The sequence below is a fragment of the Osmerus eperlanus genome, chromosome 5, assembly GCF_963692335.1.
Source record: "Osmerus eperlanus chromosome 5, fOsmEpe2.1, whole genome shotgun sequence".
NCBI classification, from domain to species: Eukaryota; Metazoa; Chordata; class Actinopteri; order Osmeriformes; family Osmeridae; genus Osmerus; species Osmerus eperlanus.
The window spans coordinates 15,638,434-15,661,499 of record NC_085022.1 but is presented as its reverse complement, the minus strand read 5'-3'; the positions used below and the strand labels follow the sequence as shown (position 1 = coordinate 15,661,499).

Here is a 23,066-nt window from a genome sequence, read left to right as displayed (position 1 = left end):
TCTTTTTGTTTCCCTGTGTGTTTGGAAATGAGGGCTCTGTCATTGTGGCCCCTCTCCAGGAGGGGAGATTTAATCCTACCAAAGTGCCTCCGTGTAGCTCCGGGCTCCCTCCCGCTCTCCCTCGCTCTCATCTCTCTGTCTCCCTCTTACATCGCTTTTCCTCCCTCTCGTTCCTTGTTTCTTTCCTTCTCCTCTCTCTCTTTCTCTCTCCCGCTGTCGTCTCTCTCCCTCTCATCTCGCTCTCTCTCCCTCTCCCGCTCTCTCTCTCTCTGCCCATCAAAGACTGGAGGCTGTGCTTCACACTGGTTGCCAAGGCTCCTCCGAGCCAAGATATTTGTGGGCTGCAACACAAAGAATGCCGTTAGATCCTGTGGATGAGACTATGACTTTGCCGGGAGCCAGGAATGCATTTAGACATTTGGGCTTGTCCAGCCAGTTTCATCCTGGCCACCATGCTGGCTGCTTGGGCTGGGGCCAGTGCAGCCTCTCTCCTTTTGGCAGTCTCACTGTCTCTCTCTCTCTCTCTCACCTTACCCCTCCCTCTCTTTCTATGCGTAAACTCTCGCCCTCCCCTCCTTAATTACTCTATATCTATCTCTCTACCCCCCCCCCCCACCTCTCTTCTCTCCATGCTGATGGAGATTAACAGGATGTAGTGCGCTGTGCTTTAGACCCCCTCATCTCTTTAAAAGTCCATCTGACGCTCATATAAAGTGGCGCTACACCAGGAACTTGTCTCCACCCTGGGTTCATCATGGTTTATGGGTTTCTGTTTTGGCCAGCCTCCAGGTCGATGGGTTAGGAGTTGAGATGCACTGGGGGGGGGGGGGGGGGGGGGGGGGGGTGTTTCGAACGTTGACGCTGCATGGGAGGCTTCCTGCAGGGAAGGTCAGGCTTGCTCCAGCACACAGCGTCCCCACCAGCATCCCTTCAGATGTCACTTTGCTGAAACGTGGCAGGGCTACTCTGTACAGAGGAAAGGTTTCTTTGTCCTGTCATGACTGTTCGTTTATAAATCACTCAGTCTTACGAGATACGGAAAGTCAGGGGACTGATGTTGGACGCATATATATTTTGTCCAGGTGTTCACACCCCCACCCATACCCTTTGAATCTCGTGAATCAATCAGGAAGTACTTTGTCTTATATTTGGGCCTTCACTTTTTTTTCTGTTGATTCCAGTTTTAAAAGTGGCCATTATCACCATCATCATGAATCACAGGTGTGTTTTACACAACAACAAACAAGCTACCTACTCACCAATCAGCCAGGAAGAATCAGCCCACACACACTTCTCTGACACACCATCAAGCTGATGGCCTGACCAAAACATGAAAGTATGTAATTACTGATTCCAGCAAAACAATAATTGGGTTATAATTATGTGCTGGTTTGGCGTACACGGCTGTGCAGCGCATCCTGGGGAACGAACGGAGGTGTCTACGGACCTGGTAATCAGATGCACGTCCTGTGATCAAACATTTTAATAACCTCTAATGACCTGGTGTTAGTGCTCTGGTCCCTCTGACAGTATTCTGACCACATGACACCAGGAAAAGCCTGAGAGAAGCAGACAAGCACCTCAAACCAAAAGTAGTTACCGAACCAAAGCGATTTCATTAATGGTCATGATCAGCAGACTGCATATTGCCTAAAGCGTCTTAATGCTTTTGATTTGGGATTTGTCGTCTGTGTGTGTGTGGCCTAGCTTAGAGATGTGCTGGCAATCATGATGATCGATATAACGAGCGGTCCCTCTCGCCGTAATTCACAAAGGACACTGAATAATTCAATGTCATCTTTTTCTCTTTCTTTCCGCTGGCCTTCATCCGGAGACAGTTCCAACAAAGCGGCTTTCTTCTTCCTCCATCAGTAGTCGCCACAATTGGGCCCTTTTGTCCCCGCTCTGTACCAAGAGCACACACTACAGATGGTCCACAGTATACTGTCAATGTGTGTGCTTCAATACAGCCGAGCCAGTACAAGAAATGATTGAACGGTTTTGGTCAGTGCTGGGGGACAAAACCCCATTGTTTTGCTGGAATGGGGGACGTCCTGGATCGGTGGAAGGAATACTTTGAAGACCTCCTTAATCCCACCAACACGCGTTCCGACGTGGAGGCAGAGTCTGGGGACATTGGGGGGGGCCCTTCTATCTCTGGGGCTGAGGTCGCCGAGGTGGTTGAAAAGCTCCGCGGTGGCAAGGCCCTGGGGTGGATGAGGTCCGCCCGGAGTTCCTTAAGGCTCTGGATGTTGTAGGGCTGTCTTGGTTGGCACGACTCTGCAACATCGCGTGGACATCAGGGACAGTGCCTCTGGACTGGCAGACCGGGGTGGTGGTTCCCCTCTTTAAAAAGGGGGACCGGAGGGTGTGCTCCAACTTTAGGGGGATCACACTCCTCAGCCTCCCTGGGAAAGTCTATTCAGGGGTGCTGGAGAGGAGGGTCCGTCGGATTGTCGAACCTTGGATTCAGGAGGAGCAATGTGGTTTTCGTCCTGGCCGTGGAACTGTGGACCAGCTCTATACCCTCGGCAGGGTTCTGGAGGGTGCATGGGAGTTCGCCCAACCAGTCTACACATGTTTTGTGGATTTGGAAAAGGCGTTCGACCGTGTCCCTCGGGGGCTCATGTGGGGGGTGCTCCGGGAGTACGGGGTACCGGACTCCCTGATCGGGGCTGTTCGGTCCCTGTACGACCGGTGCCAGAGTTTGGTCCGCATTGCCGGCAGTAAGTCGAACTTGTTCCCGGTGAGGGTTGGACTCCGCCAGGGCTTCCCTTTGTCACCGATTCTAACGTATATGGACAGAATTTCTAGGCGCAGCCAGGGCGTTGAGGGGGTCCGGTTTGGGGACCTCAGGATCGGGTCGCTGCTTTTTGCGGATGATGTGGTCCTGTTGGCTTCATCGGGCCGTGACCTCCAGCTCTCACTGGAGCGGTTCGCAACCGAATGCGAAGCGGCTGGGATGGGAATCAGCACCTCCAAATCTGAGGCCATGGTTATCGACCGTAAAAAGGTCGCTGGAGGGACTATGTCTCTCGGCTGGCCTGGGAACGCCTCGGGGTCCCCCAGGAAGAGCTGGTGGAAGTGGCCGGGGAGAGGAAAGTCTGGGCCTCCCTGCTTAGGTTGCTGCCCCCGCGACCCGACCCCCGGACAAGCGGAAGATGATGGATGGATGGATGGATGGTCAGTGCTGTAATTACCCAACCCACTTGATCACAATGTGATCCGATGTTTGAAAGGCTTCTTATCTCCCAGAGCAGGAGAGCGACCACAGCGACACATCTGATGCTACCAGGGCGACAATGTGTACACTAGCTACTTACAGTACTCGCTAGTTCTTAGACTAGCTACATTACAGTAGGGCTGGGCTGTGTGTAGACTAGCTACATTACAGTAGGGCTGGGCTGTGTGTAAACTAGCTACATTACAGTAGGGCTGGGCTGTGTGTAGACTAGCTACATTACAGTAGGGCTGGGCTGTGTGTAAACTAGCTACATTACAGTAGGGCTGGGCTGTGTGTAGACTAGCTACATTACAGTAGGGCTGGGCTGTGTGTAAACTAGCTACATTACAGTAGGGCTGGGCTGTGTGTAGACTAGCTACATTACAGTAGGGCTGGGCTGTGTGTAGACTAGCTACATTACAGTAGGGCTGGGCTGTGTGTAAACTAGCTACATTACAGTAGGGCTGGGCTGTGTGTAGACTAGCTACATTACAGTAGGGCTGGGCTGTGTGTAAACTAGCTACATTACAATAGATTACCTGTTTTATCAGTTCTGTGTAACAACGGTAAATTATGTACTGTATGGTTGTCCTGTTCCATCTCCCTGACCAAGGTTGTGCCCACAAGTGTTTATTGGATGTTATGGAAGAGTTCTCAGCTACTTACTCGGTTTGTGATTGTGGCTCTCAAAGCAAGGTTTTTTTTTCTGATGTATTTTAATCAGCACAGCATGCTTTGTGCTTTCTCTAGGAAACATAATTTCTGTATCATGGCCAGTCTCTCTGCTTCTCATAATTCTACTCTGTGTTTTTCTCCTTTTGTCTTTGGCTATTTCTCTCTCTTTCTCCATCTCTCTTTCTACCCCTTCCTTCTCCCTATTTTCTTTCTCCCCTCCTCTCTCTCTCTCTCTCTCTCTCTCTCTCTCTCTCTCTCTCTCTCTCTCTCTCTCTCTCTCTCTCTCTCTCTCTCTCTCTCTCTCTCTCTCTCTCTCTCTCTCTCTCTCTCTCTCTCTGTAACCCTCTCCCTCTCTCTCTCTGTAACCCTCTCCCTCTCTCTCTCTCTGTGTAACCCTCTCTCTGTGTAACCCTCTCCCTCTCTCTCTCTGTAACCCTCTCCCCGCTCTCGCTCTCCTCCAGACATGGGACCCGCTGTGCAGGAGAGGTGGCCGCGTCAGCCAACAACGGCGTGTGTGGCGTGGGCGTGGCCTACAACGCCAGAATTGGAGGTACGTGCGTGAAAGCCAGCTTCCTGTGATTGGCTTGTTTCCGCAGGCTGATCTCTGCGCAGCACAGCCCTCCTGTGGAGTTATCTCCTTCTCTGGCGTTTACTGCCGAACACTTGGTCAGACGAGCAGGAAGCGCCAGTGGCCATGCTGTCCACAGATGCCAGCCATAACTCACCCCCCCCCCTCTCTCTCTCTCTCTCTCTCTCTCTCTCTCTCTCTCTCTCTCTCTCTCTCTCTCTCTCTCTCTCTCTCTCTCTCTCTCTCTATCTTTATCTCTCGCGCTCTCTTTCACTCTATCTCTTTCACTCTCTCTCACTCTGTCTCTCTCTCTGTCGCTCTCATTGTCTCACTCTGTCTCTGTCTCTGTGTCCTTCTCATTGTCTCTGTCTCTCTCTGTCTCTGTCACTGTCTCTCTTTCTTCCTCTCCATCTCTCTCTCTCTCTCTCTCTCTCTCTCGCTCTCTGTGTGTCTCTCTCTATCCTCTATCATTGTTTCTTTCTCTGTCTCTCTCCCTCTTTTTGTCTTCACACCTTCATTAGCATGCATCCCCTGCGCCGAAGACTCCCTGGCCCTGCGTGGCGCATAAATTATCCCCGCGAATCTGCAGGGGTCACTGGGTCAAAGGCTTGTTTACAAACAACACTGCTTGTAGAGAGTGTGTGTGCGTGTGTGCGTGCACCAGGGGGTTTGTCCCCTGCGACGCTAAGCCGTATTACGGAACTATTCTGTACAGTGATTAGCATTTAGTTACTGGGACTGACCCCTTAGCTCACATATTACACACAAACACACACACGCAAATGAGTTAAGCTCCAACAGCCCGTTGCTGTAAATGAGCTCCAGTGAGGCCCAGCTGGATTGTCAAGCAAGTTGCCCTCCAGCCTCCTGTCGCCAACACAGATGATATCCACTGCAATCATCATAACAAACTCGATGACATTTGAGGTGACGCTTCATCAGCGCTGCTCACCTAGCTTACCTCGCCACGGCTCTCGCCTCCGTGGCCCTTTCTGCCTCAGCACTGCCTGACTGCACGCTCCCGCCTTCGATTCCAGCACGGCCCATACTGCTAGCAAGTGTGTGTGTGTGCACGTGCAGTATGTTTGTGTGTGCGCAGTATGTGTGTGCGTGTGTGTATCCGCAGGCAGGATAGGTGCTAGATGTGGACGGTGTGTTATGTTTGGTCTATATGTTGACATTACCAGTTGGGAGGATGGCTCAGAAGGTGCCGGAACAGTAATAAACCTTATTTGAGCACGCTTCATTTCACGCCTCTCCGCTGCCATTCCCATCCAGACGGCTGATCTAAGGTGGCAGACATCAGAGACCCAGACAGGGGGTTGGGGTTTTTTTGGTGAGGGAGGGGGGGATGAAAGGTGCTGTGGTCCAGCCCACCCCCCACCAGTCACACCCCGCACACTCGCCCACAAGCACCGACAGTGAAGCCTAGCTTGCCCCGGATTTCAAATAACCCATCTGAGCTTGATTGATCTCGCCTGGCACTGTGGAACCAATGGTCTTATCCTGAAACTTCCAGAACCCGACCTCACTGACAGCTGAGGCAGGCTGAAGTAAGCCATCAGGATTTCTCTTGCTACCGAGACCCTTGTTGGACCAGCAGTGTCGCTGTGTTTCTGTGTGGCTGCGGGATGATGGCTCTTGCCTGTGTGTATGATGGGTGCAGACAACGCCCTCAATGTATTGGTCAGCTGGGCTCTTTTTATACAGTAATAAACTGGGTCTGTTTGTGTGTGTGTGTGCAGGTGTGTGTCTGTGGGTGTGGGTTCGTGCTCATAGTACAGTTGCTCATCAACATTGGCACACGGTCAAACCTGGCCAATTCCTCCGCCAGCTTGTATTTCTCTTTGACAGCCACATTAGGTGGGGCTGTCCCAGTGAAAGATGTCGCATACTACATCATCCCAGGCCACTGTACGTGCTGGCGTCCTCTCTCCTTCTACCTCAACCTCTCCCCCCAAATCCTGTATACCGACCATAATATCTCTGTGTGTGTGTGTTTGTGTGTGTGTGTGTGGGTTCCGTGTGTGCGTGCGTGTTCCCGCAGGCGTGCGCATGTTGGACGGGGAGGTGACCGACGTGGTGGAGGCCCACTCCCTCAGCATGAACTCTCAGCACGTCCACGTGTACAGCGCCAGCTGGGGCCCCGAGGACGACGGGAAGACGGTGGACGGCCCCGCCAAGCTGGCCAAGGAGGCCTTCCTGCGAGGGGTCACCGAGGTCAGCCACGCCGAACACGCGCGCGTCTCTGACGTCCGTCTCTCCCGCTCGCCCTCGTTTGATCCCTCCGTCCGTCTCTCTGTCTCCGTCTGCCGCTCTCTCCTTCCCTCTCCCTCTCGCTTCACCTCCCGGCGACCCCGCTGAGCTGGAGATTAGAGCCTCCCGCCTCAAAGCCACGTCCGTGCCTTTTGACACAGAACTCGCAGACTCCCCCCCCTCCCACCGAGCAGCGAAGGTCAGCCGATCGGTCTCTCCGTCAGCCCACCCCGTGTCTGGCTGATGGGGGGATGGAGCGTGTTGTGGGGGGGCGCGGGGAGAGCAGGATGGACGGCCCCGGGGGCCACGAGCGAGGCCCGCCGGGCTCGACAGAGAGCGCGCGCTGGGGGGAACCAGACAAACCGTCAGAGGTTAACGACGCCATTTCCCCAAGTGTCTGCATGCTACATTAACAGTGGGACATTAAAAGAATGGCTGGATGAGAGATGAGATTAGGGGGGGCACGGGGGCGGGCGGGCGGGGGAGCAGATGGAAAAACGTGGCGAGGTTTGCTGACGCAGGGCAGGTTTCAGAAGGGAGAGGATAGGGACCTGTGCTCGGATGGCGAGTGGGGGAGAAAAAAGGGCAATTCTAATGGGAAAACTCGCCTCGTACATCTTCCATATAACAGCAGCCTGCGTAAGGGAGACTCTGTGAAAAAAGAAACATGATAATTGGCTCACAGCAGCACAGCAGGACCTGCTCGCTGTAGCGACTGACTTCTGCGTCGCCGTGAGAACCTCGCAGTGACGTGGTCGACAACAACAAAAAACGCCGGGCCCGTCAGCCGGTCGTGAACAAGCCCAACAAATCCACATGCTTGGAAAATGTAATTAGCGATCAGCAATAACGGTAGCATTTTATACCTTAAGTCATTCAATATGGAACCACATACTTCACTGGAGATGGGACTTTTTATGAGAATGGCTATTTGCAGAGCAGTGTGACCTTTACTGAGGAGCTGAATGACTGCTGAGTTTGGCCTGTGATGGCCTCGAGCAGCAAGCCTCTCCCCAGGCACAACCGCACACGCACAACCGCACACGCACAACACACACTGTGTGTTTTTGCGTCTGTTTCAGCGTGTATCTGTGTGTGTGTGTTTATCCTCTCGTTTCAGCGTGACCCTGTGTGTGTGTGTGTGTTTTTGTTTGTGCACTTGTTTCAGTGCGTGCGTGCGGGCTACAATTTGTTTTTGTTGGTGGCACTCCCACCTCTATGGTTTCTCATCTCAGGCTCAGCTGGAGGTGAGCCATGACACAGAGGGAGCACGAGAGCTGCCTGTTCCTGCTCCCTCCCTTCCAGCTCTCCTCCCTCCTTTCACTCTCCATATCTAGATTCCTCATCCCTTCAATTAAGTGGAGGATGTTTCGACGTCCCTTTTTCCTCATTAGCCGTCTCTCGCGCTCTCTCTCTCTTTCTCTCACTTTCGACAGCACAATACATCGGTCACACCTTATATGGTATTGATTCATGAAAACCCTCGAAGCACATTGGCTTGCCAGAGAGAGCTACTGTTGGCAGCCATTGTTACAGTGTGATAAAGAGTATTCATTTACTGTTTGACCTGCTTGTCATTATGAAGCCTGGCAAAAAAAAGACGTGACAGCTGAATTCATGTGCTCCTCCACCAAACTTCTATTGTCCGTGCGGCAGATGACTGAGCTGGTGAACGCGACGTGAGAGGGTTTTTCTGTCGTCTGTTCTGGTTGTCAGCTTGTCGTTAGCCGTCTGACAGTGTTTGTGGTCCATTAGGAAGAGTTATGTTGTGGGATGAAAGCTGTGTGTCAGGCACAACACAAACACCTCGCTGGAGGAAGCAGTCCTGTCCGGAGTGATTTCTCATACTTACTTGCACACACACACACACATTCATCCACACAGTTTGGGGTTGGCTTTTAACAAGCGCTGGCATGTTTGCATGCACAAAACAGTTTCTGTGTGCGCATGTATCATTGTGTCTAGCGTCTGAGTGCACAAAACGGTGTGTGTGTGTGTGTGTGTGTGTGCGTGCGTAACGCCGTGTGTGGCGTGTTGTCAGGGTCGCGGCGGGCTGGGCTCCATCTTCGTGTGGGCGTCGGGTAACGGCGGGCGGGAGAAGGACAGCTGTAACTGCGACGGCTACACCAACAGCATCTACACCCTGTCCATCAGCAGCACCACCCAGTACGGCAACGTGCCCTGGTACAGCGAGGCCTGCTCCTCCACCCTGGCCACCACCTACAGCTCCGGAAACCCTGGGGAGAAGCAGATCGTGAGTGTTCCACACAGACACACACACACACATAGCATAGCATAGGTGAAAGAGAGGGAGAGAAAGACAAACAGAGAGAGTGAGAGAGGCAAGGACATGCACGCACAAACAGACATGCTCACATGACACAGACACACGGATATACACACACACACACACACACACACACACACACACTCACACACACAGTGTGCTCTCCTTCATAAAAATACATGATTTTTTTTTCTTTGACTCTTTTTAGTCCTTTTCGTGGTTCCTTTTTTAATTCACACAGAGGACATCATCATCTCACGTACAAACGCACACACACACACACAGCATTTGAACAGAAATACATGGTATTTGGGTTGACACATGTTTAACTTCTCTGTATCCCATGCTAAAACAGTGTCAGTTCAGCCCAGATAGATGGAGAGTAATGTGAAACAGACCGTCAGGATTACTGACAAACACAGCAGCACCACACCACACACACACACACGCACGTAGACTTCAAGCGGCTTGTCAGTCGTATGTGCCCGGGGGGACATAGAATGACATAAAAACACCCCTTGCCACCACAAGACACCAGAAGCTCGCCTCGGGGCACCCAAACACTTGTCTCTCAGCCTGCGTCGCATTGAGCTGATCTGAACCTCCAGACTTCCCTCTGTGACTAAGGCACTCCCTGTTTGTCATCTCATCAGTTGCTACATCTAGTACAAGGTCGCTAATGACAAAATTGTCTTTCCGACTCAAAACTTGTATTCAGTTCAATTATGTAAATCTCTGTTCAATCTGGGTTGCCCTTGGACGCGGGCCATATAGGTTATAAAACCATCATTTACAGTCTAATTGAGATGTGATTGGCAGTGGGTTTATTATGTCTGTCAGGGGAAAGTGAGCTCGGGAGCTTGGAGCAGAGTTTGTGTCACCTAGTCTGTGTCACACCTCTCTGACAGACAGGCCTTGCTCGGAGGGTCTAACCTTGGTGACTGAACGTCATTAGCCCTTAGCTGTCACACACTGTCACCGTTTTCTCACACACACACACACAGACACAAGCACGGACACATATACCAAATAACACATCCAGTCACAAGCACACACACACAGTCACGAATAGACATAGAGAGGTTGTTGTTTCCAATGTGTCCCTGACTCACATCTAGACAGTTCCATTTCTCACGGAAATTTCTCATTTCTCAGCCTCCTTTTCTCCCTTCTTCCTGTGCTCTCCTCTCTTCTCCTCTCCTCCCCTCTTCCTCCCCACGGTAGCTAAGCAGAAATCTCCTCAGCCTGTTGGTTATCTCTCTTCCTCAATGACACAAGTGGCTCCAGGCAGATTTCTAAGAGCTCCCCCCCCCCCCACACACACACACACAAACCATCCCTACCCCCACCGCCAACTCTGTGAAACTCACTTGGCAAATGTTGTCAATTCCACTTTGCTCTCCAAATTTTTTTGGTCTCCTTTCCTTAACCGTTCTCTCCTTCCTCTCTTTCTACCCTCTCCTTTCCTCTCTTTCCCTCTGTCCTCCGTCTCCTAGGTGACCACGGACCTGAGGCAGAAGTGCACCGACTCTCACACAGGGACGTCTGCCTCCGCCCCGCTGGCGGCCGGGATCATCGCCCTGGCGCTGGAGGCCAAGTAAGGATCTTCTCCCTCTGTCCTCTCTCTCCGTCTCTCTCCTCTCTCTCTCTCTGTCTCTCTCTCTTTCTCCCTTTTCACCTCTCCCTCTCTCTGACAGTCACTCTCACCTTTCCCACTCATTTCCCCCCTCTCTCTTTCTGCCTCTACCTCTCCTTCTCTCTCCCTCGCCACGAAGGGTCTCGAACCTTCTTCATTAGGACACCGTATTGTGAAATGGTGTGCAAGCCGACGATGACCGTTGTTTAGCCAGCCCTTACCGACCTGGCTGCGGGTCTTCCCGATGAGTCGCGACGCGACACAGCGGAAAAACGTCTCGATGCGTACATCTCATTATGTCTGCTAAGCGCAGTGGAAGGTCCCGAGGGGCGGACTGCAGGGGTCGTCCGCTCCTCCGCGCGTACGGCGGTGCCCGTGTCGCTGCAGGCGTCGATTCGGCCATTTCGAGTCATCAGCCCCCTCCTCTCTCCTCTCCACGGCTAACCCTCATTAGGGCCTGGCTGACAGGTGTCGGGTCCACTCGGCTGTCCCCTCGTCCCTGTCACACACGCTACATCTTCATTAGGGGGTGACAACCTGCCACACGTCCTTCACCTACCAAGGACACAGTCCCGGGCTGTAGGAGGCTGCGGTCCTGATTCAGACTCGAGGCCCAGCCTAGGACCCAGGTCCAGACCCTAGGACCCAGGTCCACACCCTAGGACCCAGGTCCAGACCCTAGGACCCAGGTCCACACCCTAGGGCCCAGCCTAGGACCCAGGTCCAGACCCTAGGACCCAGGTCCAGACCCTACTGCCCAGCCTAGGACCCAGGTCCACACCCTAGGACCCACGCTCTGATCCTAGACCCAGCCTAGGATCCAGGCCCTAGACCCAGCCTCAAACCCAACCCTGGTCCAGCATACTAAATAATAATACTTCTTACTCTACCCAGATGCTCAGCACGTTTTCCAAGGTTTTATGATTGTATCAAAGCAAGTCAGCATTATTCCCAATTTGACAAGCCGACGTGCATTCAGTATAAACGAGACTTTCTTGGCATCTCTCTTGGAGATGTTGACAGTTCTGGAGCATGGCTTTACTGTTGTCCACACCACATTGCTCCCCCCCCTCCCCCCAGAGAGCTTCAATAACAGGCCGGCCTGTATATCAAACAGAGAATTCACGGAGATGGAATCATTTAATAGGCAGAGTGCTGTTTGGGTTCTCATCCGTGCTAAGGTGACATTGAGTGGATGAGGTTCACGTTCATTAATAACACATGAGAGAGCCGGAGAGGAGCCCGTCTGTGGAGGACAAGGGAAGGTTGCCGGGGTGATGGGCCCGACTGTGTTGCCTTCCTATTTTGGTTTGCGAGCGTGCAGGCGGGGAGGTGCCGAGCCGAGCCGGCAGTAAACCTCTGGTGATTCATGGTTTGATTATCTTCCCTCGCGCGACCGCGTTTCTCTCTCTCTTTCTTCTCACTCAAAGGCACATCCCTGGAGTGCCTCTCCAAAACTGTACTCTCCTTTCTTCTCCTCAGCAGTCCTGTTTTGTGCTCCTCTCCTTCCCCTCTCCTCACCTCCTCTTCCCTTCCCCTGTCCTCTCCTTCCCCTCTCTTGTCCTCTCCTGTCCTCTCCTTGTCCTCTCCTGTCCTGTCCTCTCCTGTCCTCTCCTTCCCCTCTCCTGTCCTCTCCTGTCCTGTCCTCTCCTGTCCTCTCCTTCCCCTGTCCTCTCCTTCCCCTCTCCTCCTCTTCCCTTCCCCTCTCCTCTCCTGTCCTCTCCTTCCCCTCTCCTGTCCTCTCCTTCCCCTCTCCTGTCCTCTCCTGTCCTCTCCTTCCCCTCTCCTGTCCTGTCCTCTCCTGTCCTCTCCTTCCCCTCTCCTCTCCTGTCCTCTCCTGTCCTCTCCTGTCCTCTCCTGTCCTCTCCTTCCCCTCTCCTGTCCTGTCCTCTCCTTCCCCTCTCCTGTCCTGTCCTCTCCTGTCCTCTCCTTCCCCTCTCCTGTCCTCTCCTCTCCTGTCCTCTTCTTCCCCTCTCCTGTCCTCTCCTGTCCTCTCCTTCCCCTCTCCTGTCCTTTCCTCTCCTGTCCTCTCCTGTCCTCTCCTTCCCCTGTCCTGTCCTTTCCTGTCCTCTCCTTCCCCTCTCCTGTCCTCTCCTGTCCTCTCCTTCCCCTCTCCTGTCCTCCTCACCTCCCCTTCTCCTCTCCTGTCCTCTCCTTCTCCTCTCCTGTCCTCTCCTGTCCTCCCCTCTCCTGTCCTCTCCTTCCCCTCTCCTGTCCTCTCCTACCCCTCTCCCCTCCTGCTTCTCCACCCTCTCCTTTCCACTTCTCTCCTCTCTTATCCATCCCCTCTCCGCCCCTATCCTCGCCTCCTTCCCCTCTCCTCTTTCCCCCCCATCATCTCCCATCCTCCTCTCCAGTCCTCTCCTTCCTTTCCATCTTCTCTCTCCCCCTCTCATCTCTTCCCCCTGTCCCCTCCTCTCCTGTCCTCTCTTCCCCCTCGAGCTACTGTGCCCAGCAAGGGGACCCATCCCAAAGAGCATGAGCAATGTTCACTCCAGGGGGGGCAGTCTGACTGGTCCTACTCCTCAGGGTCATATTGTTCTCCTGTTTTACTGTGTTCCCTGGCCTTTTAAACACCATCTTTAATGACTGGCTCAGTGGTGCTTCTGAATGCTCTGTCGTGGTGTGGGGGGCCTGGTCCTGCTGTGGCAGGTGGAACAGGCCCTCAGGGGGGGGGGGGGGGGGGGGGGGGGGGTGGATCAGACACTGTGTCATTCTCTGCTATCTGTGTTCAAGTTTTCCCATCATACCCTAAGGTGGGAAGGTGTATCACGATAGGGCTGGACTGGAGAGATGTTCCAGTTCTGGTGTGTGAAGGTGTCTGTTACTGTATGGATGTTTCAGGTTTGGTGTGTGAAGGTGTCTGTTACTGGAGAGATGTTCCAGCTCTGGTGTGTGAAGGTGTCTGTTACTGGAGAGATGTTCCAGCTCTGGTGTGTGAAGGTGTCTGTTACTGGAGAGATGTTCCAGCTCTGGTGTGTGAAGGTGTCTGTTACTGGAGAGATGTTCCAGCTCTGGTGTGTGAAGGTGTCTGTTACTGGAGAGATGTTCCAGCTCTGGTGTGTGAAGGTGTCTGTTACTGGAGAGATGTTCCAGCTCTGGTGTGTGAAGGTGTCTGTTACTGGAGAGATGTTCCAGCTCTGGTGTGTGAAGGTGTCTGTTACTGGAGAGATGTTCCAGCTCTGGTGTGTGAAGGTGTCTGTTACTGGAGAGATGTTCCAGCTCTGGTGTGTGAAGGTGTCTTACTGGAGAGATGTTCCAGCTCTGGTGTGTGAAGGTGTCTGTTACTGGAGAGATGTTCCAGCTCTGGTGTGTGAAGGTGTCTGTTACTGGAGAGATGTTCCAGCTCTGGTGTGTGAAGGTGTCTGTTACTGGAGAGATGTTCCAGCTCTGGTGTGTGAAGGTGTCTGTTACTGGAGAGATGTTCCAGCTCTGGTGTGTGAAGGTGTCTGTTACTGGAGAGATGTTCCAGCTCTGGTGTGTGAAGGTGTCTGTTACTGGATAGATGTTCCAGCTCTGGTGTGTGAAGGTGTCTGTTACTGGAGAGATGTTCCAGCTCTGGTGTGTGAAGGTGTCTGTTACTGGAGAGATGTTCCAGCTCTGGTGTGTGAAGGTGTCTGTTACTGGAGAGATGTTCCAGCTCTGGTGTGTGAAGGTGTCTGTTACTGGATAGATGTTCCAGCTCTGGTGTGTGAAGGTGTCTGTTACTGGAGAGATGTTCCAGCTCTGGTGTGTGAAGGTGTCTGTTACTGGAGAGATGTTCCAGCTCTGGTGTGTGAAGGTGTCTGTTACTGGAGAGATGTTCCAGCTCTGGTGTGTGAAGGTGTCTGTTACTGGAGAGATGTTCCAGCTCTGGTGTGTGAAGGTGTCTGTTACTGGAGAGATGTTCCAGCTCTGGTGTGTGAAGGTGTCTGTTACTGGAGAGATGTTCCAGCTCTGGTGTGTGAAGGTGTCTGTTACTGGAGAGATGTTCCAGCTCTGGTGTGTGAAGGTGTCTGTTACTGGATAGATGTTCCAGCTCTGGTGTGTGAAGGTGTCTGTTACTGGAGAGATGTTCCAGCTCTGGTGTGTGAAGGTGTCTTACTGGAGAGATGTTCCAGCTCTGGTGTGTGAAGGTGTCTGTTACTGGAGAGATGTTCCAGCTCTGGTGTGTGAAGGTGTCTGTTACTGGAGAGATGTTCCAGCTCTGGTGTGTGAAGGTGTCTGTTACTGGAGAGATGTTCCAGCTCTGGTGTGTGAAGGTGTCTGTTACTGGAGAGATGTTCCAGCTCTGGTGTGTGAAGGTGTCTGTTACTGGAGAGATGTTCCAGCTCTGGTGTGTGAAGGTGTCTGTTACTGTAGGGATGTTCCAGCTCTGGTGTGTGAAGGTGTCTCCAACTGGCGAGGTACCTCCAAGGTGAAGGTGTGTTGTGTTCTCTGCAGTGCCAACTTGACGTGGAGGGACATGCAGCACCTGGTGGTGAGGACCTCCCAGCCCGCTCACCTCAGCGCGGACGACTGGAAGACCAACGGGATGGGCCGGAGAGGTAAGGGCAGGATGTCGACACCTCTGCTCCTCATGACCTCAATCCTCTCCTCTCCATCCCTCGCTGACTCCATCCCCACTCTGCTAGCGGCGCTCAACGTGCTGCGCTGTAGATTCACGCTCTTACTGTGAAAGTAAGCTGTGAAGAGCACTCGATGGCTCACTGTGGTATTTTTCTTCTCTCGTTCTCTCTCCCCCTGCCTTCCCTATCTATCCCTTTCTCCCCTTCCCTTCTCTCTCCCCGTGCCCTCTCTCTCCCTCTCTTTCTCTCCCCACCTGCCGTCTCTCTCCATCTCTTCTGTTCCTTTCTCTCTCCCCCTGCTCTCTCTCTTCCTTCTCGTTCTCTCTGTCTCTCTCTCCCTGCGACTCTGACCGTGTCAGTGAGCCACTCCTATGGCTACGGTCTGCTGGATGCAGGGGCCATGGTGGCTTTGGCTCAGAACTGGAGCAGCGTGGGACCCCAGCATCAGTGTGTCCTCACCATGCTGTCAGAGCCCAGGTTAGCTGTGTGTGTGTGTGTGTGTGCGTGCGCGTGTGTCTGCGTGTCGATGCAAACACGTGCGTACCCGTGACACCCTGAGCCGACCCCTGCCCCCTCCACCCCTGTCCGCCCAGGGAGATCGGCAGCCGGCTGGTGTTCAGCAGGAGCGTGGACGCGTGCTGGGGGAGGCCGGAGTACGTGAGCTCCCTGGAGCACGTCCAGGCTCGTCTCAGCCTCTCCTACAGTCACAGAGGCAGCCTGGCCATCCACCTCAGTAGCCCACTAGGAACACGCTCCACACTGCTGGCAGACAGGTACCGGAGACACACACACACACACACACTGCTGGCAGACAGGTACCGGAGACACACACACACACACACACTGCTGGCAGACAGGTACCGGAGACACACACACACTGCTGGCAGACAGGTACCGGAGACACACACACACACACACACTGCTGGCAGACAGGTACCGGAGACACACACACACACACACACACACTGCTGGCAGACAGGTACCGGAGACACACACACACTGCTGGCAGACAGGTACCGGAGACACACACACACACTGCTGGCAGACAGGTACCGGAGACACACACACACACTGCTGGCAGACAGGTACCGGAGACACACACACACTGCTGGCAGACAGGTACCGGAGACACACACACACACACACACTGCTGGCAGACAGGTACCGGAGACACACACACACACACTGCTGGCAGACAGGTACCGGAGACACACACACACACACACACTGCTGGCAGACAGGTACCGGAGACACACACACACACACTGCTGGCAGACAGGTACCGGAGACACACACACACACACACACTGCTGGCAGACAGGTACCGGAGACACACACACACACACACACTGCTGGCAGACAGGTACCGGAGACACACACACACACACACACTTCTGGCAGTCAGGTACCGGAGACACACACACACATACTGCTGGCAGACAGGTACCGGAGACACATTACATTTACATGTATTCATTTAGCAGACGCTTTTATCCAAAGCGACTTCCAAGAGAGAGCTTTACAAAGTGCATAGGTCACTGATCATAACAACGAGATAGCCACAAAACATTGCGAGTAGCCAAAACATGAAGCACACATTGTGAACAACCAAAATAAGTGCCAAAGGGAAGAACCATAAGAGCATGTAGTTAAACAAGTTACAATTAAACAACATGAACTGCTATAAGTGCAAGTGTACCTGTGGAAAAAAGCAAGCAACAATAATAAAAACAATATATCACAGCGAGTACAAAAATGTAAGTCAGTTACCACTAACCACAAGAGCAACAAGTCTCTAAGCAAGAGTCATTGTGATCCTTGAGGAAACTAACATTGGGTCAAGCGAACCATTCCTAAGTACCGTTGTACTCCCGGAACAAGTGCGTCTTGAGCCTTGAGACACACACACACACACTGCTGGCAGACAGGTACCGGAGACACACACACACACTGCTGGCAGACAGGTACCGGAGACACACACACACACTGCTGGCAGACAGGTACCGGAGACACACACACACACACACTGCTGGCAGACAGGTACCGGAGACACACACACACTGCTGGCAGACAGGTACCGGAGACACACACACACTGCTGGCAGACAGGTACCGGAGACACACACTGCTGGCAGACAGGTACCGGAGACACACACACACACACTGCTGGCAGACAGGTACCGGAGACACACACACACACTGCTGGCAGACAGGTACTGGAAACACAAAATAATTCACACACCCACACACTGCTGGGCTCCAGGTACTGGAAACACAAAATAATTCACACACCCACACACTGCTGGGCTCCAGGTACTGGAAACACACACCTACACACACTGCTGTGCCCCAGGTACTGGAAACACACACACACCTACACACACTGCTGGGCCCCAGGTACTGGAAACACACACACACACACTGCTGGGCCCCAGGTACTGAATACACACACACATATACACACACACTCACACTGTAGACACAAACTCTCCATCTCACTCTCTCTCCCCTTCTCTGCCCTCTCTCCTCTCTCTCCTCTGTCCTTCTCTCTCTCTCTCTCCATCAGGCCTAAGGACTCCTCATCTGAGGGTTTTAATGACTGGGCCTTCATGACCACCCACTCCTGGGACGAGGACCCTCGAGGGGAGTGGACTCTGGAGATAGAGAACATGGCAGGAGGAGAGCGAGACTATGGTAACAGGACCCTTCTTTCCACAGAACCCCTCCTCCTCTACTCTCTCTGCCCTCCTCTCTCCTCCTCTCCCTCCTCTCTCGTCCTCCTGTCTCTGTCCTCTCTGTCCTCCTCTCTCCTCCTCTCTCTGTCTCTGTCCTCCTCTCTCATCCTCCTCTCCCTCTCTCTGTCTCTGTCCTCTCTTCTCTGTCCTCCTCTCTCATCCTCCTCTCTCTGTCTCTGTCCTCTCCTCTCTGTCCTCCTCTCCCTGTCTCTGTCCTCCTCTCCTCCTCTCTCATCCTCCTCTCCCTCTCTCTGTCTCTGTCCTCTCCTCTCTGTCCTCCTCTCCCTCCTCTCCCTGTCTCTGTCCTCTCCTCTCTCTGTCTCTGTCCTCCTCTCCTCTCTGTCCTCCTCTCTCCTCTCTCTGTCTCTGTCCTCCTCTCCTCTCTCTGTCCTCCTCTCTCCTCTCTCTGTCTCTGTCCTCCTCTCCTCTCTCTGTCCTCCTCTCTCCTCTCTCTGTCTATGTCCTCCTCTCCTCTCTCTGTCCTCTTTCCTCCTCTCTCTGTCTCTGTCCTCCTCTCTCATCCTCCTCTCTCTGTCTCTGTCCTCTCCTCTCTGTCCTCCTCTCTCCCCCTCTCTCTGTCTCTGTCCTCCTCTCTCATCCTCTCTCTGTCTCTGTCCTCTCCTCTCTGTCCTCTTCTCCCTCCTCTCCCTGTCTCTGTCCTCCTCTCCTCCTCTCTCATCCTCCTCTCTCTGTCTCTGTCTTCTCCTCCTCTCTCTCCTCCCCTCCCTCCCGTCTCCTCTTCTCTCTGTCTCTGTCCCTCCCCTCCCTTCTCTCCTCCAGAGGTCCTGGTGTCTGTTGATGTCATCATGCTCTAGTCACACGCAACCACCTAGCCAGGCCTCCATGTTGGTGTCTGTGAGAAATGTACTTTGTCAAAAAATGCTCATGGGTCATCATTTGATGTGTCTCATCCCTCACATATGGACCCTAGACATTTGCCCAAGCGACCAAACACACTGCTCTGCTCCAACACTGTCCAGTCCTCTACTGCAGGAAATAATCATCACAGCTGTCGAGCTCTCCACCTCTGTCCGACTCAAGGACACTCTCTCTCTCTCTCTCTCTTCATCTTTTTCTTCTCTCTCCAGACCCACATACTCCTCTGGTCTCTGGCTGTCTCACACCCCCCCTCCCCCGCCGCCGCCTCCCTACATCTCTCTCTCTCCATCTTTCTCTTCTCTCACTCTCTCTCTCTTCTCTCTCCAGACCCACATGCTCCTCTGGTCTCTGGCTAGCCCCTTCCTCCACCTCTCTCTCTCCTTAGTCACCTTCTCTGTTTCGTTTGCCCAGGATTTTCATCCACTCTACCCCCCCTTCCCCCCTCTCTGTCTCAGGCACGCTGACTCAGTTCAGCCTGATCCTGTACGGCACGGGCTCCAGCGCCATCAACCCCTCGTCTCCCGACTTCCCCCGGCCGTCCAACAACAGCTGTAAGACCTTCGACGCCCAGCAGATCTGCATCGGTGAGTGCACCCTCCCCCTACAGGCTGCCGGCGGTAGCGCAGCTCAGCCTCTGCCGGTGAGCCGTTTCATTTACATTTAGTCATTTAGCAGACGCTCTTATCCAGAGCGACTTACAGTAAGTACAGGGACATTCCCCCGAGGCAAGTAGGGTGAAGTGCCTTGCCCAAGGACACAACGTCAGTTGGCATGACCGGGAATCGAACTGGCAACCTTCGGATTACTAGACCGATTCCCTCACCGCTCAGCCACCTGACTCCCCGTTTCAGTGGCTAAGCGCTCCTCAGTTCACTTAGCACGCTCATTAGTTGAAAACAGCGGTCAGAGTTGATTGGAAGAGCATTTTGTTGACTGCCAGGACTGAGTGGCATTAACGCGTGCCTTGCAAATGGCCCCTCTGGGAGAAAAGGGCTGGATGTTCTACACGTATGTTATGAATATGCATCGGTCTCGGTGTGTTTGAAAACAACATATGTCATGTCACTTCCCTTCAGCAGGACAGGAACGGAGTAGCAACAGAAGTAGGGCGTGAAGACTAGGCGTGCGTGCGGTTGTGCGTGGGATTGTGTGTGTGTGTGGTGTGTGTGTGTGTGTGCGGTGTGTGTGTGTGTGTGCGGGGGCGCGTGGGGTTTATGGGCGTGTGGCGCGCGCGCGTGCGTGAGGTGTGCGTGCTCGTGCAGACGTGTCTGTTTGTGAACGTGTGCTTGTGGGCGTGTGGTGGGGGCTTGTCTGTGCATACGAGTGTGTGGTGTGTGTCGGCATGTATTGTGTGTGGGTGTGGGTGTGGGTGTGTGTGTGTGTGTGCTAGGTGCTGGTAGAGCAGCTGTGTGTTCCTCACCCCAGACTCAGACAGATACATCGTCTGATCATTTCTGTTGCCTCTCTCTCTCTCCCCTCCCTCCCTCCCTCCCTCCCCTTCTCCCCCACCCGAGCAGAGTGCAGCCCAGGCTTCTCCCTCTTCCTCCAGGGCTGCGTGAAGATGTGCCCCCCGGGCTTCACCTCCGGCCCCCAGCTCCTCAACCTGTCCCTGGAGACCTGGGTGGACCTGTCCTCCGTCCAGGCCTGCCTGCCCTGCAACGCCGCCTGCCTCACCTGCGCCGGGCCCGGGCCCTCCGACTGCCTCTCCTGTCCCCCCCACAGCCACCTGGTGCTCAGCTCCTGTCCGCATCAGAACCAGGTCCAGCGCAAGTCCCCCATCAGCCGCCTCCTGCCCGCGGAGGACTCTCACCCAGCTGGGGAGAGCTCAGCTGGAGGAGGGGGGGGAGAGGCGCAGCCTCCAGGGCCGGGCCAGTCTCCATCCTCCTCTCCCGTTCCCACCAAGGTCGCCGTGCTCAGCTGTGCCTTCATCCTGGCTGCCTTCGGCGGGCTCTTCCTGCTGCTGCAGCTGCGCTCGGGCGGCGCCCCCTGGGCCTGGAGGACCAAGCTGCGCGCCGCGGACGGCGGAGGGTTCCGTCTGGGCCTGGGCCTGGGCCGGGGCTGGGAGAGGAAGACCAGGGTGTGCTACAAGGGCATCCCCACCGTGTGGGGCGACGAGGACATGGCGAGGCCCAGCGAGGAGTCTGACAGCGAGGAGCCGGACTCTCACAGCGAGAGGACGGCCTTTATCAGGACACAGAGTTCCCTCTAGCGACCCCACCCCCCTACTGGCTCTCCAGCGGGCTGGACACTGCACACCCTTCATACGACAACTGCCGCCCAGGCATTCGTGATTATCAGACGTTTCTCTGGGGAGCACCCTTAGCTGGATGTTCGCCCTACCTACGGCACCGTCGAATCAGTTCATGTTCGTTCTTTGAAGAAAGCGTATCGGTCTAGCGAGGCGTATCAGAGTTTAGTTTGGGTTTTCAGTTGTCGTGCTCTTTTTAATTGACCCTTGAACCCAGTCTAGATGTACATTTCAACATTGTGAGTGTTTGTGTACAGTACATGCTTGAGTGTGCTTGGGTGTGTAACTTGATATACAAGGGCTGTAAGCCCTTCCAGTCAAATGACCAGTTATCAATTATTTACATGCTAAACCTTGATTCAATTAATTATCTCCTAGTTGGTTATTTTCTGTTCAGACTTGCTCTCTCCTGCTGCTTGCTATGTAAGACTGGGATGATGAGTTGAGCTTAGCGTTCTCCACAGTATACTGCTAGTACAAAGGAGGATTCTTTTTCGGTAAAAAAATGTTTTGTCTCCTATAAACATGTTGTGTAACCTAATGAGGCCCTTTGAGATTAGTTGAGCAACACAGACAGCTCTGTGTCAGTAGAATGTCAATTTATCATGTTGGAGCATGCCACTACTTTCCAGCCAATTATGTTCCAGCAATTCTTGTCCAACCAATCGCCTTTGGCAAAGGCGTGCCTTCCTCCATGGTTTATTTTATGAGACCACAGTCTATTAAACTAGAGCTGGAGGAAAGCGCAGGTGTTCAGACAAGAATTGAGCTTGCTGTTTCTCATATTTGAATTCCTTTGGTGATGTTACCTGCAGCTTTAAGATAAGTCTGAGATCTGCAGGCCAAGCTGTTTTTAGATTGTTCCTCAAAGCAATAAGGTATAGAGAGCCGTGAAGCGATACCATGGGAGCAGGTCCAACACAAGATTGCATACTAAGAGGAAGTAACTAGTGGTGTTGGAGATTGATGAGGAGGATTTTTGCACATAACTTGCTTACAGACACACATACACACACACAGTCAGCACAAGCAGGGGTTTTACAACTGCAGGTCGGACGACGTCACAATCGACGAAATGTGTAGAAATGATCAGCTGGAGAAGAAAGAACTACGTAAGAGAAAAACCTTGCCACAAAGCTGTGTGACCTTCTCAACAATGTATTTGGTTGCTATTGGCTAGATATAAGATCATTTTGTCTTCATTCACCCTGTGGAGATAGTATTGATTTTTAGTTTGTCTCTGGTACAAGTCCGAGGTAAGAGCTTTTGCCAGTTGTTACTCTTTCACAAACAAACATACAGTAAGTATGTGGCTCGTTTGAGCCAAGATTAAGTGCATAGCTTTTGGACCTGTCAGCGAAATCAGAGCCTTATGGATCTTTAAGGCCAGAATTGGTGAAATGTTGTCAGAACAGCTTCTATTGTATCGTATTTTATAGAATTTTTGTTTTATATCCTTTTTTATTTAACTGATGATTGATGTCAATTGTGGGGATGACTTTCACGCTGAAATAAAGTGATTCTGTAAATCATGTCTGCTTCCTGTTTTCACTGGCACACTCAAAATTGCCTAAATCCCTTGAAATATCTTGAACACTGCAAGTACAGTGACAATGCTTCTTCAAGGCCATACACATCCAAAGCCTCCTTTCTGCTGGAAGTGGCTGGAAGATTGCAGCAAGTTTGTTATGTGGCGCCACAATACAGCTCTGCATGAGCTTTCCTGCCAGAGGCAGGACACGACCAGAACACAGCCTCGGCACACATTATGGAGAAATCTTTATTTCTTCACTGCACCTTACTGCAAACCTGCCTCCTCTGGGAAATCACAGTTCGGTGGAAAGCTTTCTGGACCAACACTCATCTGTCAAATCCTCATTGAAAAGAGTTCACCTCTGGAAGGATGCATCTCTCAAGACTGGAACAAGGCCAGACGACTACATGCCGGCAGTATGAGTACAGGGATCATCCAATATTTAACCTGAAATCATATGAAAGGAACATTTTCATCTT

At 53.0% G+C, this 23,066-nt stretch overlaps 1 protein-coding gene across 3 annotated transcripts in view; it reads left to right on the top strand.

Moving 5' to 3' along the window:
• Positions 1-22,585, top strand: part of furinb (furin (paired basic amino acid cleaving enzyme) b) — a 53,534-nt gene extending 30,949 nt beyond the window's left edge. For all 3 annotated transcript variants that reach the window (XM_062461943.1, XM_062461944.1, XM_062461945.1), the window contains exons 7-16: positions 4,360-4,448; positions 6,514-6,686; positions 8,764-8,976; positions 10,506-10,606; positions 15,068-15,171; positions 15,552-15,669; positions 15,786-15,965; positions 17,758-17,885; positions 19,261-19,389; positions 20,323-22,585. In XM_062461943.1, coding sequence (XP_062317927.1) covers positions 4,360-4,448; positions 6,514-6,686; positions 8,764-8,976; positions 10,506-10,606; positions 15,068-15,171; positions 15,552-15,669; positions 15,786-15,965; positions 17,758-17,885; positions 19,261-19,389; positions 20,323-21,014 — 1,927 coding nt within the window. In that variant the 3' untranslated portion in view covers positions 21,015-22,585. The remainder of the gene's footprint in view (positions 1-4,359; positions 4,449-6,513; positions 6,687-8,763; positions 8,977-10,505; positions 10,607-15,067; positions 15,172-15,551; positions 15,670-15,785; positions 15,966-17,757; positions 17,886-19,260; positions 19,390-20,322) is intronic.
• The last annotated feature ends 481 nt before the right edge of the window (positions 22,586-23,066 follow it).